Source organism: Nicotiana tabacum, chromosome 3 (assembly GCF_000715075.1).
Source record: "Nicotiana tabacum cultivar K326 chromosome 3, ASM71507v2, whole genome shotgun sequence".
Taxonomy (NCBI): Eukaryota; Viridiplantae; Streptophyta; class Magnoliopsida; order Solanales; family Solanaceae; genus Nicotiana; species Nicotiana tabacum.
In genome coordinates, this window is record NC_134082.1 from 115,695,830 (window position 1) to 115,716,503 (window position 20,674).

At 37.7% G+C, this 20,674-nt stretch overlaps 2 protein-coding genes across 4 annotated transcripts; both read left to right on the forward strand.

The window, feature by feature from the left end:
* Window positions 1–1,017: 1,017 nt before the first annotated feature.
* Window positions 1,018–7,290, forward strand: LOC107795146 (GTP-binding protein At3g49725, chloroplastic-like). The gene is made up of 13 exons (XM_016617728.2): window positions 1,018–1,560; window positions 2,539–2,603; window positions 2,717–2,779; window positions 2,990–3,079; window positions 3,189–3,301; window positions 3,488–3,556; window positions 4,408–4,552; window positions 4,636–4,691; window positions 4,845–4,895; window positions 5,693–5,747; window positions 5,824–5,880; window positions 6,046–6,165; window positions 6,275–7,290. The coding sequence occupies exons 1-13, from the start codon at window positions 1,122–1,124 to the stop codon at window positions 6,794–6,796; spliced, it is 1,845 nt and encodes a 614-aa protein (XP_016473214.2). The 5' UTR covers window positions 1,018–1,121; the 3' UTR covers window positions 6,797–7,290.
* Window positions 7,291–8,190: 900 nt separating this feature from the next.
* On the forward strand, window positions 8,191–17,141 carry LOC107804123 (putative pectin methylesterase CGR2). 3 transcript variants are annotated; one of them, XM_016627951.2, is made up of 7 exons: window positions 8,191–8,474; window positions 9,170–9,318; window positions 9,470–9,509; window positions 14,166–14,201; window positions 14,738–15,112; window positions 15,970–16,025; window positions 16,667–17,141. In XM_016627951.2, exons 2-7 carry the CDS (start codon window positions 9,202–9,204, stop codon window positions 16,817–16,819), a joined length of 777 nt encoding a protein of 258 aa, XP_016483437.1. In that variant the 5' UTR covers window positions 8,191–8,474; window positions 9,170–9,201; the 3' UTR covers window positions 16,820–17,141. The 3 variants fall into 3 exon arrangements, with proteins under 3 accessions (XP_016483437.1, XP_016483436.1, XP_075105914.1); XM_016627950.2 differs by having other exon boundaries at window positions 8,191–8,414; XM_075249813.1 differs by lacking the exon at window positions 8,191–8,474 and adding an exon at window positions 8,488–8,975.
* The last annotated feature ends 3,533 nt before the right edge of the window (window positions 17,142–20,674 follow it).

Below are 20,674 nucleotides of genomic sequence, written 5' to 3' on the forward strand. Positions count from 1 at the left end.
CGTTCTTATTGTAGTTAATTGAAGAGCTCTCAATTAGCTGTGCCTATTTAGTGTACATAACTCGGGAGAGAGTGCATATTTAGGTTATTGTTGAACAACACCACTCCCAGAGTATATGAGGGATCAATAACCGAGGGTTTAAAGGCGGGATTAGGGATAACGAAGCCTTGGGTGCGATCTGAAGTGAGTTGTATCAAAAGCTAGCTAGCGTAGCTCGGGAGAGTGCGTCTAGTAAATTGTCGTGATTACTCGAGAGAGATTTACGGTAATAAGAGTGCTCATGATCGGTAGAGAATACTTAGGCGAAATTATAGAAGACATAGCGAGAAGGATTCCGACAATTGGGGAAATCATAACTCTAGATCTCCTTAATCTTGTCTCTAACTCTTAGTATCTTTAGTTGTTAATTTATTATTTTAATTTGTTAATCAATTAGTTAAACACAAGAATCTAAATATCTATAAGTTAGGAACTGTTCAAGCTTATCTTCTTGGTGATAGTGAACAGCTGTAGCTAAGCCTTAGTTCTCTGTGGGATTCGACTCCGGACTTGTAAACCGGATTATATTTGCAACGACCGCATTGTCCTTTTTATAAGGCATAATTGGGCGTGATCAGCATCTGAAATCCAAATTTTCAGTTCAGACTTATTGGCCTTAAGTGAATGAAAACGTTTGTTGCACTTTAGACTTTTTGGCCTTAAGTGCATCTGAAGTGTAATTTTTTACTTCAGACTATTGGCCTTAAGCGCATCTGAAGTGCAGCCTTAAGCGCGTGAAACCATTGGTTGCACTTCAGACCTATTTGGCCTTAAGTGCATTTGAAGTGTAATTTTTTTACTTCAGACTAATTATCGGGTATGAAGTTAATCGTAAAGTGGATATGCTTGCAAAGTTTTTTACAAAATAGGTATAGATTCAATTGTAACCCAAAACTGGGTATAGATGCAAAAACCCCAAAACTTAGGGGTTGGGCCGTCCAGACAACAAAACCAAAGTCTCAACTACGGTTTTGGCCCAACCCAGTATGCAACTCCACGGGCAGCAACTGTTATTACCTATTCATGCCGTGAAATGTCAGTTGACACCGGCAGAGAACGCCTAAGGAACACTGTCGTCTCCGATGTTCAGAACAATTTATCACTTGCGATCTTCCTCAACCCCCAAATTTTCCCTTCCTCAAGCCCTACGCCTCTTCTCTCATTTCTCCATCTCTCTACCAGCTCAATCAATCCACTTGACCGTTAACCCATCACCACCGTTTACTGAAAAGTCTTCATTCCATTCTATGTCATCGATTAGTAGCTCGCTGCTTCTACAGAAGCATCAAGATGGGTCAGGAGATGAGTTCAATACGGACCCAAAGAGTCCTCCAAAGCTATTTGTTGTTCAGCCTCGGCTTCGGCCTGATTCTATTCTCAAGCCTAAGCTTGAGGAGGCACTGAACTTAGCAAATTCCCTTGAGGAGCAAAGAGATGGGTTCTATGATACTGAGTTCCTTGATAAACAACTGCCCCCTCATCTTGTCGTCCAAAACCCTGCTGCTCGGTCAACTCGCGCTGGTGCGTTTTTCATACCTTTTTCTCCTGTTTTGTTTAGTAGGAGTAACACTTTTCGTTTTAGTTGATACCCCGCTGTAATGCAACAACAACAACTATTACTACTACTACGCAATTCCAAACTTGTTGGGATCAATTGTATGAAACCGAGGAGTATATGCATTAAAATCTGTAGGAAATAGGAAGCTTAATATGTGGGGAGTTTTGCGAGAGTTAGCTCAACTGTAGCATGTAACACCGAGAACCTGGATCTGCATGGTTAACTCATTTCTCAATTTGGAAACATTTTAGAAATGAGCTTAATATGCTTGCGTTGCCTAAGAATATGCTTGATCTGAGGGAATAAAGGGCTCCATTTGTTCTAGTTTACGTGATTTTATTTCCTTTTTGGTCCGTCCCAAAAAGAAGGACTCATTTGTAAAAAAAATTAACGTAAACTTCTCATTTTGCCCTTAATAACAATCTTTTTAGCCACACAAATGTTATGGCATTATCGAGACCACAAGTTTCAAAAGTTATATCGCCACACAAATTGTAGCATGTTTAAGATCATAAGTTTCAAAAGTGTTTCTTTGTTAAACTCCATGCCAAGTCAAACAGGATCAAATAAAATGAAACGGAGGGAGTATATTAGAAGAAGAATAAAATACTCAAAGTAAGTATTGGTTATAGTTGTGTCTAGTATATGTTTGTCCTATAGTAACTCAGGCCGTCACCTATGCTCTGAAATTATTCCTTTCATAAGAGCCCAATTGTTGTTCGAGGTGGAGAGTTGGAGTCTTCCTGAAGTTATCAGTAGAAAGTATAGCTAGCTATTGCTCTGAAATTATTCCTTTCATTAGAGCCCAATTGTTGTTCGAGGTGGAGAGTTGGAGTCTTCCTGAAGTTATCAGTAGAAAGTATAGCTAGCTATTGCTAATTATTTTATCCATCGCTTAATTTTGAAATGATTTGTCCATTGTGCTTGCTATGATATGACAGATACGTTTTTCGGACCCGGAACTGTGGATAATGTTAAATGCCATGTAAATGCTCTGGAAAGTAAGGTAGAGGGTTTAATATCTGGATGCAATTTAATAAATTCAGTAATCTCTCCCTGTATTATGGAACTGTTAGCGGCTGATTAGGTTGATATCGGTCACCACCATTTTGTTGGCAGGAAGGGATAGATGCCATTTTTGTAAATGCAATTCTCACTGGCATACAGCAGCGTAATTTAGAGGTGAGTCGTTGTATTTGTTGGTCTATCCATTTTCTGGTGAAAAAATAAACTAATTGAGCCATTGGAAAAGTTGCTAACTTGCTGTACTTGTTAGTATATTTACTATCTGAGGACAAACATGTTTCTCATAGCCACAATTATCCATTGGCAAAGGGCTTACTGTATTTCCCTTTTTCCTTTTCTGTTTATGTTTTGTCCTTTCACTGGCAGCGGGCATGGGGTAAACCTGTTCTGGACCGCGTGGGCCTCATAATAGAGATTTTCAATGCGCATGCTCAGACAAAGGAAGCAAAACTACAGGTGAACAGCTCTCTGCTATGGCGTTTCATGTATCCTCATATGATAGTTTCTGTATCTATAGAAGAGGGAATACTTAGTTCTCCGCATCTGACTTTCCATTAACTTACAGGCTGAGTTGGCTACACTTATGTACAAGAAAAGCCGTCTTGTTCGTTTACGTGGTCCTGGTGGACGTTATGCTTTTGGTGTAGCTGGAGAAGCTGAAGTAGTTAGTGCCAGAGGGTAACTTTATTGCTTGTTGACTTAATCTCTATTCAAGGATGCTTTTGGAAATTCAATGAAGTGCTTTCTGTTCACATTTATCCACTTGTCAATAATATTTTTTCTGTAATTAAGATGACTGCTAAAGTTTGGGAAATTCCAGTGGCTGCTCCAGGAGTATCTGAAGTATGCCATTTTCACTTGCAGGAGAGGAAGTGGGGGACGTGGTTTCATTAGTGGTGCTGGAGAGACAGAATTGCAGCTTCAACGGCGAAGGTTTGTCGCTGATTCTGACTGAGAAGATGTATTATTTTGTTAATTCTAAATTTTGTGTGGACAGGTAAAGCTGGAAAGGTTTTAGTCTATCCGTAGAAAATGCAGAGAACCTCTAATGTTATTGGACTGAAGCGGGTCTAAATCGAGTGAAATGGATATTGGGATTCATTAGCCCAACTAGCTTGGCATTGAGCCTTGGTTCTTATTATTGTTTTAGACAAAGCTGGAAGGCAACCTTTCTGTTAAGTTAGCTAATAGCAATATATCGAATGTCAATGTTATGCGTACACAACTCTATTTAGGAGTCAACCTGTGCAAAGTATCTCTGTTAACTGTTAAAAAGGTTATTTGAGAGTCAAATGAATATGAGCCTGACTTACTTTATTAGAGACTTCGATGCAAAATGAAGCTGAATGGATGAATGAACCTCAAGCAAGGAATAGGATTAGTTGCATTTTGTCTTCTGTCCAAAGGACAGTGATTTAGTGTGTATAGCAAGCTACTGCTCCTTTCAGTGGCTATAAACTTATCGTATTCTTACTGATCACGTGTGTATTTTATGGAACTACTTGTCAGAAGAAAAATGAAAATGATTAGTAACTAGAGAAATAGAATGTGATGATATATGATTATACCCTGAAATGTTTGTCAACAAAAATATGTATCGCTCCTTTTCTGATATTTTTTTTTAATTGTTGAATTGTTTTCAGACAATAGTAGAGGTATTCTAGTATATACTTTAAACATTCCCTGTGGTATTGTCACCACTTGCTTGATAATGATCCAATATCATTTTGCTCATGCACTTTATCAGTATGATATATTTCTACTCTAACTGCTTTGGGTTTCAGAATTTTAGAACGGAGGAATCAGTTGTTATCTGAAATTAAAGAGGTTCGTCGTACACGAGCGTTGCAACGCGCTGCTCGCAGAAGGCATGGAGGACCAGATGGTCAAGAAATTCCTACAGTTGCTGTTGTTGGTTACACAAATGCTGTAGGTTGATCAGAACTACATGAATCCCTTTAGTTTGATATTAATGCAATCTCTGTGTATTCATTGATTTGTTTCTTTAACAGGGGAAATCTACTTTAGTTAGTGCAGTCTCGGACAGTTATCTCTATTGCGATGATCGGTATGGTAAACGAGTTGCTAGTCTGTACTTTCATTCTGATGCTGGCTGTCTATTAAGCTTTTAACTTCTAACTTGCCGCCATGCCCTTCTATATCTTATACTGACAAGCTGAGTTATATGACACTATCTGACATATGGGCTCTTAATTTGCAGATTGTTTGTCACAGTGGACCCCAAGTTAAGAAGTGTCATTCTCCCATCGGGGTAATACAAAATTGTGTGAATTAGTAAGACCTTCCATCTAGTTTAGTGAAATTAGTGGACCTCCCTTTTAGTCTGAGAAATATCTATAGATTCTCCTCAACTTTAATATTTCGTTACACATACCTCTGCTGCCGTTATTTGTATTAAGCAATGGTGTCAATAAAAATTAAAGTTCTTGTTCCAATTTTGCCTTTCAATGGTAACATCTTATCTAAAATCTGTAGGAGAAACAAGAAAAAGAAATTTGAGAAATTTTATATGTTGTAACAACAACAACAACAACAACAACAAACCCAGTGTAATCCCACAAGTGAGGTCTTGAGAGGGTAGTGTGTACGCAGCCTTACCCCTGCCTTTTGAAGGTAGAGAGGCTTTGTGAAAGTAGAGAGGCTGTTCCCGATAGACCCTCGGCTCAGGGAAAATTTTTATATGTTGTAACTTATTACTAAATGCTGGACTTCAAGTTTAACGAGTTCACTCACTGTTTTCTCCATGCAGTTCACTTTTGTTATTTTCATATAACTTTTTGTTTGAGAAAAGTACTCGAAGCTTCTCTAAACAATCAATTTAAAAAATGAGGGTATATTGCTCAGAGTAATGGACTTCTACTGTTACACAGGGAGGTTCTATGATATTTCTCAAAGTGGAGTAGAGGTCCATTGAGATTTTCTGAAGTAGATGGGATGTCTAAGTAATTGATTTTACAAAATTTTAAAGTTGCAAAAGTGATTTATGCCTTTCCCAAGGCTGATGGCTCGGTCCTTTTTTGATCACGGAATTAAATACTTCATATGCAGAAGGAAAGTGCTGCTCAGTGATACTGTGGGATTCATATCGGATTTGCCAACACAGGTGAGTGGATAGTATTAGTACCCGCTCCTCCTCTTGTTATTGCATCAGACACTTGGAGACTGTTCTGTTTTTGCAGCTAGTAGAAGCCTTTCATGCAACATTGGAAGAAGTTGTTGAAGCTGACCTCCTTGTGGTATATCTTCTTTCCCTGATTACATTTTCAATGTTGTTAACATACTAAGTGCCGATGCTTATAGCTCCACACAACTGTGCAACTCAAAGTTGCCATTCCTTGAACTGAAGGAAAGTTGCTTGAATGTAGAAGCTTCTAATCTGACTGATTGCTTAATTCTTGCAGCATGTGCTGGACTCAAGTGCACCTGATCTAAAGGAGCAGCGGGAAGCAGTGTTGCAAGTTCTTGGGAAGATAGGAGTCTCTGAGCATAAGCTCCAGAATATGATTGAAGTTTGGAATAAGGTAGGGAAAATAGCTACCATTCCCTAAATTTAAAGACAGACAGTGATAATCGGATTCTAAAACATGGATCCAGATGCATTGCTTCAGTACTTTTTATTTATTTATGTAGATTGATCTTCACGAGGATTTCGTTGGAGATGGTTATTGCAACGAGGATGAAGTTTCTAGCTGGTCAGACGAAAACAATGATGTAACATCCAATAAATTGTGTGAAGAGGATCTCCCTGATTATGAGACTAATGAAAATGAGGACTTTGAGCAATCAGGCAAGCTTGAACAGGTCATAGATGATCAACAAGGTGACTACTCTGATGACTGGTTGGTCTCAGGCGATGAACAAGATTCCTGGGTTGACTACAATAGTTCCTCGGTGGGCTGTGGGAGTACAGAGGTCCAGCAAAACAACCACTCTAAGAAGTCGGAGGTTATTAGTAGTGAAACCCAGTCCGTCTCTGAGTCTGCTACAGCTACACATGTCAAGACGTCTGCCTTAACAGGTGTTGGATTGCAAGAGTTGCTGGAGCTTTTTGATGAAAGATTGAAGCCCCAGAAAACCATAGAGAAGAATATCTTTGACCGCAAATGGAGACCACCACGCACAGAGGATAGCAGAATAGCTGTTGAACAATAGTATATATAAAAACAAGACAAGCATTCATCTCAAGGCAGTTGTGTTTATCCACAACTAAAGAGGGTTGAAGTTTTAACACAATTAGGAGGATGTGTGACTAGCTACATGCATCTCCTTGACATGGCAGATTCGAACATGGATTGGAGCTGCCTTTGGTCAGTTGGTTATTCGGGATGAGTTCACTCCCACTGTGAATGCTACACTAAGGTTGTCCTATCTCTGGTGTTTCTATTCTCTGAATAACCTGCGTTGCTTACCAAAACATGCATGCCTATTGTAACTGGTTCACAAGCTCTTCATATCCATTTTCAACATGCGGCCTGTAGATACAATGTGTATTTCCTTCATGTTACATCATGTACTTTGAATAACTCCATACATGTTTCATGTTGTTGTGTGGCATTGGACGTTAAAATGCCGTGAGACAAAATAATCAAGTTGTACCCGAAAGAACTATCAGCATATTTGTAACTTAATAGTGAATTGTGTTCGAGGAAGAGGAATAATAGTATGGGTTGCATTGTACAAAGCTAATCGAATTAAAGCTTTATGTCGCAGAATATAGTTTAACTAATTCGGAATTAGGATGTAATCGTCTAGTCAAATGATATTTAATTGTGTAATTGTTTATGCTCCAAGTTCTGACAATTAAGTCTTTCTCCAAATTCTTTTATCACCCTGTACGCTGCCGACACACAGAGAGACATCTATAGAAAGAAGTACGCAACAGATATTCATCTACCCGTTGGTTGATGGGAAAATTTTATTTTGTGTCTCATGCAACTGACACTAGATGTATGAGGCAATTTTTTTGTCTCACAATTTTGTGGACACAGATTTCTCTGGACTCAAAGTGCAAGATTGGGGTTCACAAATTTGTAAGACAAAAATGAGCCTCATACAACTAGTGTAAGTTGTATGAGACACAAAATAAAATTTCTCCCATTGATGTAAACTGTCAGCTCCATCATTTTATTTCTTTGAGACGTTGTAGAAAAACCAAACCTACTTAAAATTGGAGCAGTCACTATTCAAGAATCATAAATACTTTCTCTATAATGGTGTTTAATTGGACAGGAAGTTTAAAAGAAAAAGTCTTAAATAAATATAAGAATATATCATTAAAGATAACATAAAAAGTTTTAAATATAAACAGATATATCATTCTCTTTAACAACTTTTGTTTAAAAAGCAGAGTAACACAAAGTATAATTTGTTCATGTTAAGTGTAAATTATTATGAGTAATAAAGTGGGATCACCGACGGTCGACGGCAAGATGAGTGAAGTGTAGATCGGCAGAGAGGTATATTAAAAGACAAGGGACCCACTAGGCTATATTATTAAACTCTACACAATAAAGGCGCGTAGACTGGCCATATTTCCCATTCATTCCTACGTACGTGGTTGACGTTTGCTGTCTTTCAGGGTCCCTCCCGCTAGGCTAGCTAGTTTTTGGTTGGTTTTCACTAACTTACAGCAAAGGTAACACGCGTGGGATCCATGCGGCATATGTTTCTGTGTTAAACCAACAAAAACACAACAGATCCAAATCTAGCAACAAACAATCTTTGAACAAACATATTAGATCCAAGAAATACAGTCCCCGCTCGCTCTGAGGTGCCACTTTCCTTCCCTATTTGCCAATTGTTGCTCTAAAGCTTCCATTCTCATCATTTGGTTGGTTTTGCTTGCCTCTTATTTGTGCCCTGTCCTCACTTCTGTATATACATTTTAAATGAATCTATGTGTTATTTGTAGTTATTCTGATTTTGTTGACACCCCAATCCTCTAAATCTTACATCTTAATTAGGGCGTGTTTTAAATTGTTAGCAATGTTTTATCTTTTGCAGATCCACATTGTCTCTTTTGAACGTTCATTTGTTTTCTACAAGAATTGCATATTAGTGACTGAAATCCAATTTCTCTAGTTGAAATATAAACCGTAATTGGTGTTTATGAAGCTCGTTCAAGATTAAGAAACTTTATTATGGTTAAATTCGGATAATGAAGTCCTGTGTTGTTGAAATTAGAGTGGCTGTAGTTTCATATTTGGCAATCCGTACCAAAATTTAAAGAAAGTCGGGTGGCTTTCCATTTCTGTATTACTTTGCACATCGCTATTTGGTTAAGCTCATTTACTATATTTGTCTCGGGGATGCTTGATCAACTTATATACAGGTAAAAACCAAAGTGGTTGTGTTAACTATTGATCAACTCCATAAACAAGGTGAACATAGAATGTTGAGCTCATATCGCCTTAGCTTATCTGCATCTCTTACTATTAATACTTTGTTTCTACATGTTCACATCTATTAATGGAGTGAGGAGCGTTGGCTAAAATTTTCCTTTTCTAATTTGGTTCCATGGTGTAGTATTCTGGGCTCAACACTCTACCAAAACAATCATGTCTAGAAGGCCCGGAAACCCCACACGGCGCTTTGCTGCTGGTGGAAGCCTCGGGGGCATTTTTCATCCGAAATCGCGCCCTACTCCTTTATTACCTACAATCCTTCTCATTTTGGTAAGTTCCATAAGTACTTATCTAATGACTGGTGATTAAGCATAATGCATTCTGGCAAATTATATTCACTTTGTTGTAGTATCTGCTTTCCTAATTGGGGCTATGTTTCAAATCTAATGCATTTTGCTTTTCTTTTATCTACTAATTTCAGGGTGTTGTCCTTGTTGTTGGCTATTTTTATCGAGGCGCAGGTAATTCCTTTTTTGTTTTTGGGTCTTGTAATTAACAAGGTATGGAAGAATCAAATTGGTATATTATTCCATGTAGTGATACATATATATACATGTACATCAGGTGCTAACTAAGGAAAGAAATAAAAGAGATTCCTAAAAATCTGTTATCTATATATGGGTTATGTACACTACTAAGAAACAGTCTATGTTCATTGTGTAAAGTGTCTAGGTTCATTCTGTAACACTCCCCCTCAAGCTGGAGCATATATATTGATCATGCCCAGCTTGTTACAAAGGTAATCAACCCGAGTGCCATTCAATGCTTTAGTGAACAAATCAGCTACCTGCTCTCCTGTCTTCATGTAGCCAGTAGAAATCAAGTTCTCCTGAATCTTCTCACGAATAAAATGACAGTCAACTTCGATATGTTTGGTTCTTTCATGATACACTGGATTTGAGGCAATATGGAGTGCAGCTTGATTATCACACCAGAGTTTTGATGGAGTAGGATGCTTCAACCCAATTTCAGTTAAAAGGTGATGTATCCACATTATATCACATGTTGATTATGCCATAGCTCTATACTCGGATTCTGCACTGGACCTAGATACAACACTTTGTTTCTTACTTCTCAATGATACCAAGTTTCCACCAACAAATACACAGTAACTAGTAGTAGATCTTCTATCAATCTTGGATCCAGCCCAATCTGCATTTGCAAAACAATCAATGCGAGAATGACCGTGATTGCTGTATAATATGCCAAGTCTAGGAGGTCCTTTTAAGTAACATAGGATCTGCTCTAAAGCCTCCCAATGTTTAACTGTGGGCGTGGACATGAACTGACTAACCATACTCACTGCAAAAGCAATATCTGGACGAGTTACAGTGAGATTGTTTAATCTCCCAACTAACCTCTTGTATCTATCTGGATCATTAAATGGATCGCCATCATCTTTCATAAGATGCAAATTAGGAACCATTGGAGTACTGCAAGGCTTGGCAACCAGCTTACCAGTTTCTGCTAGTAAGTCGAGAATATACTTTCTTTGAGATAGAAAAATTTCCTTCTTGCTTCTAGTTATTTCTACTCCCAAGAAGTATTTCAGTTGTCCCAAGTCTTTTGTATGAAACTTAGTATGCAAGAAAGACTAGAGAAGAGATTCCTACATAATCACTCTCTGTGATAACAATGTCATCCACATATACAACAAGGAGAATAAATCCAGCTATTGATTGCTTGTAGAAGACAGAATGATCACATTTGCTCTTTTTCAGCCCAAATTCTTGAACTGCTTCACTAAATTTTCCAAACCAAGCCTGGGGACTCTGCTTCAAGCCATATAAGGATTTCTTCAAATTGCAGACCTTGTCATACTCCCCCTGAGCAACAAAACCCGGTGGTTGCTCCATATATACCTCTTCATGGAGATCACCATGAAGAAAAGCATTCTTAATATCCAATTGATGCAAAGGCCAATTCTCAGAAGCAGCTAGAGAAATGAACAAGCGGACAGAAGTAAGTTTGGCAAGCGGAGAGAATGTGTCTGAATAATCCACCCCATAAGTCTGAGCATACCCCTTAGCCACAAGTCTGGCCTTAAGTCTCGCCACAAAGCCATCAGGATTAACTTTAACCGTGAAGACCCATTTGCATCCCACTACTTTCTTTCTACTGGGTAAATTCACTAAATCCCAAGTGTGTTTTTTCTATAAGGCTTGTATTTCCCCAAGCATTGCTTCAGACCATCCAGGTTGATTCAAAGCCTCCTTCACCGTTTTGGGTATAGAAACAGAGTCTAGAGACACAATCAAAGATCTAGATGCAGGACACAAATGGTCGTAGGAAACAAAATTAGCAATAGAATATGTGGATTTGCAAGTACGTATACCTTTGCGAAGAGCAATTGGAAGGTCAAGGTCTCCTGGAGGGTCAGGTGGAGGCAAATCTGTTGATGAAAGAACTGATGACGAAGGAACTGGTGCAGAACATGTATCATTCGTCTGTTGCCTCCGCGAGTAAACTTGAGCAATTGGCGGTTTTGCTAACACAGTTGGAGCAGGTGCTGAAGGTAGAATATTGGATTGGTGCTCGATAGAACTAGGAGATGGAGGAACATCATCTCGTTGTTCTGTCAAAGTACGAGTAACGTGATATACTAGCCACTCATCTTCCTCCCCCTGACTTGTAGAAATGGGAGGTGCATAGAAGAATGGTGTAGTATTTGAAAATACCACATCAGTTGACACCAAATATTTGCCAAGTTCAGTAGAATAACATCGATACCCCTTCTGAAGGCGAGAATAGCCAAGGAAAACACACTTTAATGCCTTGGGATCCAACTTGGTAACAGATGGTCGAACATCTCGAACATAGCATGTGCTTCCAAATACCTTAGGTTCCACCGGAAATAATGCCTTGTTTGGAAAAATGACACTGTAAAGCACATTACCACCAAGCACAGTAGACGACATGCGATTAATCAGAAAGCAAGCCGTAGAGACCGCATCAGCCCAGAACTGTTTAGGAACCTTCATTTGGAACAAAAGTGCCCGATCTGTCTCAAGTAGATGCCTATTCTTCCTCTCAGCAACTCCATTTTGAGAGGGTGTATCAACACATGAAGACTGATGTAGTATACCATGTTGTCTCATGTACGACTGAAATAACTCTGACATGTATTCTTTAGCATTATCACTCCTTAGAATACACACTGAAGCGTTAAATTGAGTTTTGACTTCAGCACAGAAGGCAGAAAAGTGAGTAAACACTTTAGAGCGGCTCTTCATACAGTAAATCCAAGTCATTCGAGAAAAATCATCTACAAAGGTGACAAAATACTTATGCCCAGTTTTGGAAACAACGGGACATGGTCCCCAAACATCAGAATGAACTAACTCAAAAGCTGACTCAACTCGTTTATTAACCGACTTAACGAGATGCGATGGTGTTTTGCAAATCGACATGACTCACATCCAATGAAGAAATATTCTGAAATTGAGGACAAAGCTTCTTCAACAAAGGTAGAAAGGGGTGTCCCGATAGACAATGTGCTTCAAAGGGAGACACAACACTACAGCATGCAATACACCGTGGCTCCCATTCATCAAGATGTAGAGATCACCAGATAAATATCCTTTACCAATAACCTGTTTTGTTATAAGATCTAGAAACAAACAATGATCCGGAAAGAATGCAACACAATAATTAAGGTCCTTGGTGATTTTACTAATAGAAATCAAGTTAAAGGCCAGGTTTGGTAAACTTAATACAGATGACAAGCTAATAGAGGAAGTTGGTTTAACAGTCCCAGATCCAACACTGCTACAAGTTGATCCATCAGCTACAGTAACTGGAGAGGGTGCTTTATGTGAGCGAAAGCTAGAAAAAATATTTGGATTACCTGTCATGTGCTTTTTGGCACCTGAATCGATCACCCATTTATTGGAAGAGGTGATAAGACATGTTTTATCTGACCCAGCAAAGGCAGTAACTGAAGAAGATTCCTTAACTGATTTATGATGTTGAAGGAACTTTAGAAATTCATTCGAAACCAAGATTGCTGGACTAAGAGTTGTTGCATTATTATTCTTTACCATTATGTTTTCCTTTGAATAACAAACCGATTAAATTAACAGAGGTCTCCAAAGCTAAAAGATACCAAAACACATCTCTGGTAAACACGAAGTCAACAATCTATTTAACAGAACTCCACTCCAATAATCCATTCAACCAAATAAGAGAACCAAACAAATCTGTCCCCAAATCAAATGAAATCAAAGACCAACAAAGTTTCTGATAAGGGAAGACCCAACAGATAATATCAAGTCTCAAATTGTAACAAAGCGTCTTACAAGGAAGACCCAACAAATACCAATTCACAAAACAAGCAATCAGATGTAAAAATATTGTTCCATGACTACTTCAGTATCCCAAAAACAAACCAAACAGTAGAAGAACTCAAACCTAACCAAAATTGATGTAATACAACCTTGTCCGAGTCTGTTCTTCACAAAAATAAGGTTCTGTTATCAGAGGATAACCAACAATCGATCGAAAATAATCAAGCTGATCTCGGAGAACAAAGCTGGACAGAGAATGGACCACACACGCATCTCACGTGTCTACCGGAAAGTTTTGGTCAACCCCGGCGAGACAAACTCAACTCCGGCGAAGCCACAGATGTTGCTCTGATACCATGTAATTAACAAGGTATGGAATAATCAAATTGGTATATTATTCCATATAGTGATACATATATTTACATGTACATCAGGTGCTAACTAAGGAAAGAAATAAAAGAGATTCCTAAAAATCTTCTATCTATATATGGGTTATGTACACTACGAAGAAACAGTCTATGTTCATTGTGTAAAGTGTCTAGGTTCATTCTGTAACAGGTCTAAAATAAGCAGTTATTTCAAGGTAGTGGGTGCTTTTCAATTCCAAGGTATCATCTCCACTGGTAGCATCAGTTATAAAATATCTGTATTTCCAACACCAATCAAAAATTGTCATTGGCTTTTGTTCTTATCCTCGTAAATCAGACTTCAAATTGTCTCATTTTTACTCAGTGGTGGGAACTAAGCAAGATCCTGATCTCCGGCTGTATTGTATGCGTTATACTACTTGGCATTCTATACATTGGCTGATTGGTGATTTTCCTCTAATAGGTACTTCTGGAAGTTCAGCACTCAGCAGGCTTGAAGGTAAGCGCCTTTATGTATTGGTCGTCTCTGTTGCATCATGCCATGAAAATATCTCTCTTTGCAGTATTTAATAGTTATGATAAATTGCTAGGGGATATGGGAGGCTAGGGTTAAAACAAAGAATTACACAAGTGATCAATGTCAAAGCCCTTGAATCTGAAAGCTTGTTACCTTGGACTTAACTTGCAACTACCAACAATTAATAGCCCAAAGAATTTTCTCAGGTTTCATCACCAGTCCACTAATTCGGAAGCCCATAGTAGGAAGCCATAATCTATAATCCAGTTTAGCTATCTCAGGATCCTATGTGGGGTAGAGTCTCACATTTTGGGCATGCTAAAGCCTTTGGGATCTTTTCAAATTTTGTAAGAGTTGCCCTGTGATTCTGGTTAGATTATTAAACAAAGTCGAGAATGCATATCTTACTTCAGGGTGTAATTTTCCTCTATGAGTTTGTAGTATATTTGAGAATTCAGTTCGTTCAAAGATGAGCAACTTATTGAACTTAGAGCTTGTTTGTCTTTCAATGGTTGTAGGTGAATTTACCTGCACTTCAGAGCTTCAGCTGGCTATACCATATTTAAAGAAGGCATATGGTGACAGCATGCGCAAAGTTTTGCACGTGGGACCTGATACTTGTTCTGTGGTGTCCAAACTATTAAAAGAAGAAGAAACTGAAGCATGGGGTGTTGAACCTTATGATGTCGAGGATGTCGATGTGAACTGCAAGAATCTTATCCACAGAGGAATAGTACGCGTGGCAGACATCAAATTCCCATTACCCTACAGGCCAAAATCATTTTCTCTTGTTATGGTGTCAGATGCAGTGGATTACCTATCTCCTAGATACCTAAACAAGACTATTCCAGAGTTAGCAAGAGTGTCTGCTGATGGTCTAGTTATTGTTACAGGTAACTATTGAAAGTTTAATTACATTGCATGAAAAGTTCTTAGTTACGTACTTTTACGATGTTTGGAACCCATCTTTTTGGATAATCAAATATATACCCACCATATTTTGTCCCTCTGTCTGTTCAAATTTCCCGTTTTCTTTGACAGGCTGCTAACAAATGTTTGACACTCGACTCTTTCTCATGATTACTCATTACGGATGCCTCATTGTAGTGAGAAATTGGACTTTACACAAACTGAATTCATATCATTAATTCATTATACTACTGCTCCACAGTAGCCTAGTTTTAGAATTAACAAGTGAGGTTGCTACAGCGGCAAGAGGACTGCACTTCCAACCAAGAGGTTGGGAGTTCAAGTCATGAAGAAGCAAAGTGGGAAAGGGTCCTTTTGACTCCTGGGCAGGGGATTTGGCGGGGTGGGGTTTACCAATCAAAAAGTTAAAAGAGAGAGAGAGAGAGAGAGAGAGATCTAGTTATTCTGTTTATGATAAATAAATGCTCTAATAAAGCCAACGATGGATAGTTCCTTCTTTTGTGTGGGTAGGTGGTGGTGATAGCAGCTGCCTTTCCAAAGAATTTGGTCAGTTTCGGGCAACCCCCTCTATAAGCTAACCACTACTCCCCTCAAAAGGGAAAAAGGAAAAAGGAAATCTGTAAGACAGTTTCTAATGTAAGTTAATTGCCTAGCGCTCTCAATTCCATACAGCACTTGGTTAATTGAAATAATTGCTTTTCAGAGATAAATATATTTCCCTCCTAGGTACCATGAGGAGAACATGTGTTGTTATTAAAAGCACTTTGTGGTTCATTTTACTTGCTCATATATTAATTTTTCTATTGTTCTAAATTATCAGGTTACCCTGGTCACTCCAGAGCTAAAGTCACTGAGCTATCCAAGTTTGGACGTCCTGTAAGTCACAATCTCTTCATTCAGTTATCACTTGTTTGGGTTTGGTAATTGTTGTCAGTTGATTGTTGATACATTTACTCGTTGTTACTTGCACTTTCAGTTTCTTCCTATCGTGGTACTCCATGTCCTACTAGAGTAGGTTACTTCAATTGAATGCGTATAGATACCAATATATGAGTGATGTTTCTTGTATATTAATGAAGTTGAATTCACAAGTTGACTGGAATTTATTTCTGGCGAATTCAACATAAAAGTTGGTCAGGTGTTGCTTTTTTGATGATTGATGGTGAAAAAAGTGATCAAAAGTATAAACTTCCTCTTGTTGGGTAGTGACCGCTTCTAAGAAGCATCTCTCATGAATTTTTGAGTGACAGAGACAAGGTTAGATTTTTATTGGTTGAAATACTTTCTGCAGTTGCAGAGAGCTTACTGTTTTGGTACTTTATTTCGTTAAGCAAAAGATACTTGAAAGATTAAGTGGTAAGATTATAAAACAAACTAGAAAACTGATGTTGCAATACCAAGTACTTCATTCTCTTATCTTACAATAATATGGTTTCTGTATCACTTTTTCCGTTGTTTATTCTGCTCTGAAATGATAAATAAAAGAATTGACAAAAGTATTTGCTTTCCATGTAAAGGCAAAAATGCGGAGCTCTTCTTGGTGGGCTCGCTTCTTTGTGCAGACCAGTCTACAAGAGAACGATGCTGCAATGAAAAAGTTTGAGAAGGCTGCAGCGAACGATGGATACAAGTCTAGGTGTCAGATTTTCCATGTTAAATCATTCCATTGATACATCAACCATCTCACAGTTAAGAGAGCAATCTCTTCATTGTCGGTGATATTTTTAGCAGGTTTTTATAAGTTTCATTTTTGCACCTCCCACAGCAAGGGAAAAAAGAAGCAGGAATGAAGAAAAATATCCTGCATCATTTTGAGTAATTCAATATGTACAAGCAGACTAATTGAAAGTTGAAACTTTGATTTTCATTAATTTCATACAGTCAACACGTGATATAGGTAATAGGTTCGCTATTTGGTACGAATTGTTTGCATCTGTATTATTTGTTGCCTACATCTTTATTATCAGGATGTTTCTAGACTTCAGCGTAAAATTTCTCTGTTCTACCACAAACTAAATTGCAATTGCTATTGAAAGGCTATGGAGCTTCTTAAAGCATTGCATAGTATGGTATAATCTGCTAACTTTTTTGTCCATCTCATCTAATGCTCTTGAACCAGATATCTATCCCTGCACTGTTCTAAAATCCCTTAAAAGGTAAATGCTACTACTGAAGTAACTGAACTGTAAGAACATAATATTAAGGGGTCGTTTGGTTTGAATATGGCTTATGTCGGGATAAGTTATGCTGGGATTATTTTTTATCCATTGTTTGGTATACTGTATTAAATATGACAATGACATAATTTATAAGAAGAATGTACAAGTTATATCGGTGCTAATTACCCCACCCTCTATAAGGTATATGTTATTCCGGTGTTAATTTTAATCATGGGATAACTTATACCTGGTTTGCTAACCAAACGAAGTACTAAGGAAGTATTAAATTTTTATACCAGCACTATACCTTCTTATAACTCATACCAAACGACCCTTAAGAGTAAATGAATTGGAGTCTAGTTGTTTCTTAGACAGGACAACTTCAGCATGGCACAATTGAAAATTCCACACACCCCCCCCCTCCCCCTTATTTTTGTTTTGGTATGACTCCAATTTTTGAAAGCAATATCCATCTGCTCTTATCCACTGTAACAACAACAACCCAGTAAAATCTCACAAGTGGAGTCTGGAACTGCTCTTATCCACTGTTACAAAAACATAAAAATCTCTTATACCAAATAAGTACAACAACAAACAGAGTTTGCAGCTTAATATTATGTAGGAGTAGAGGTGGCAAAATGGTTACAAGAAAACAGTTATCCACCCATATTATCCATTAAAAATGGGTTGGATAATGAACTTTTTAAAAACGGATTGAATATGGATAAGAACCATATTATCTACTTAGAAAATGGATAACCAATGCATAACTAATTTGTTTAACTTTTATATTTGTAAAGCCTCAAATTGGGGGTTAAGTTTGGGAGACTAGGAATTCTCCCATAAGTGATTATTCAAGAAGCCATGGATAATATGGATATCCATATTATCCGCCGACTAACCCGTTTTATCCGTCTCAAATACGGGTTGGGTCGGATAATTTATTCATTTTTTAAAGTACCCGTTTTGACCCGCTCATATCCGATCCGACCCGCCCGTTTGTCACCCCTATGTAGGAGTGTCAAATTGATTTTGGACGGGTCAAAATGGGTTGAGTCAATAAAGGACGGGGTCATTGACCCGTCCAAAAGTTATTGGGTTGAGATGAGTTGAGCCAAGATGAGCTAAAATTTGGGTGATAACCCAACCCGCCCAACTCTTGTCAAGCTTTAATTAATATGTGTTGTTTTCTCATGAATTGTAAAGTTACTAAATAATACTTATTTTTTTTCCTTTTGTTATGATCATATATAACATAGCAAATAAAAAAGAATTATTTCTAAGATATTTTGACAAAGTTAATCATCATGGGTCAATTTAGCTAAAAACCAGCCCAACTTCAAATGGGTTGGGACTTGGGATAAGTTGTCAATAATCAGCCTAACCTTGGACGGATTGGGTAGGTCATTTGGGCTTGGACCAAATTGATAGCCTAATATCATGCATGAACTGTACTCTGTGGCTCAAAAACTGAATTGAAAATCAATGATCTGTTGTTGAAACTTTGATGGGGTCAAAATCATCAAAGAGCACTGCGTTTAGAAGGAACTCTCAGCTCAGATAATGAAACTGGAAAAGGTTCTTCATTCACATAAAAACGTCTGAAGTATTGCGACTGATAGGCCAAACTTTACAACTGCTAGGCTTGCTAGCTCCCAATTATCCAAAGTTAGCCTAATTTCAGACATGTATGTCCCAACTTCAGACAAAAATATGTGAAGTTTGCTTACACATATAATATGCCAAACTTCAGAGCTAGTTTTTTAGACTTTAGTTGCATGTGTCTGAAATTGTTTCCAAAGTGGGTATATTTGCAAAAACTTATAAATTTCGGGTATGATTTAAATGGAGGCCCAAGTTCGGGTATTTGTGCGCTTTCCCCATACTTAACCGACATTTAATTCATGAAGCCAAGTAATCAATCATTATAGTCGGGGTATTTTCGTATATACCCATTTTAGGGCCACCATTTAAGTTATACTCGTATTGCACAAAATTTTGTAAAGTATATCCTCTCGGATCTGAAGTAGTTCAATTTCTCAAATGCAACTTTAGAAATCAAATATGAAGTTCTTATATCTTTCAAATGTAACTTCAGAAATTCGAATATGAAGTAGTTCAATTTCTTCAATGCAACTTCAGAAATCAAATCTGAAGTTTTTCTTTCTTTTAAATGCAACTTCAAAAATTCAAATCTTAAGTAGTTCAATCTATTGAATGCAACTTCAGATTTTGAATCTTAAGTTCTAAAATATAAACTTGTTTTTCAAATTTAAACAATCCAATACATGATTCAATGCCCAAATCTACTCCAAATGAGATCAAATTTGAAACATAACTTTCAAATATTATAAAGAACAACTCTCAATAATAAAATTACCAAATAACATTAAATTTAACAAGCTCATTTTGCAACTAACAAGAAGAAGAAAAAACTCTAACCACAGAAGAAGAAAACAACAGTAAAGAAGAAGAGAAAAGTATTTAGATCTGACTCTTTTAAAAAAGTGGATACAAATTGAATGAGTGACGCAAAAATGGCGCCACATGAAAATTTGACATCATAATCTACATGAGCAATGAAGCTATTGGTCTTATCCACTACCAGGTTCATTTTTTTCGAGGGATGTGCCAGCCGAACTTAAAATATCAGGCTTCTGCTTCCTTACACTGCTAGGTTTTTGAATTTTTTTTCATCCCTATATTTGATAGCTATAGTCCGCTGATATTGGTGGAAATCTATGGGTTCAATTCCCATTACTCCTTTCTCCTCCCCCAATGTAATGAAAACGAAAAATTGTGACATGAATTTTATGAAGAATCTAAATGCACCACCAATAAACTTAACAATTACTTTTCTTTTTATTTTAAATAAAAATTCTTATGCAAATATGTCTTTTTGCTCACTCCCCTCGAAGAATTTCAGAGAAGATGGATTATTTGTTAATTGACATGGATATTAGGCTAAATTCTTTTTTCTCTAATTCGGAACTGATAGGTTATGTGACCTACTATATTTTGATAATCTAACAAACTTGAAGCACCAGATGTGGAACTTGTTTCACATCCTCAAGTGCTCAAGAACAACAAGTCTCAAGTCGGGGACATGTCTCAACAATTCAGAGTCAAAGAAACGATAGAGGGAACAGATGGACATTAGTTTCCTTGCTGACTGTACTAAGTCAACTCCCCACGGCTGTAAAGCTACCGCAACTGTTCCTCTGCACGCACGCAACAAGGCAAACAGTGCAGCATTCACTTTATGTGGAATGCCTTTGTACCAAATGTGCTTGCATCATCCAAGTGACATCACTTGGGTAATATTAACATGAAGCAAAGCAAAAACAAGTCACTTGCACATTCCAG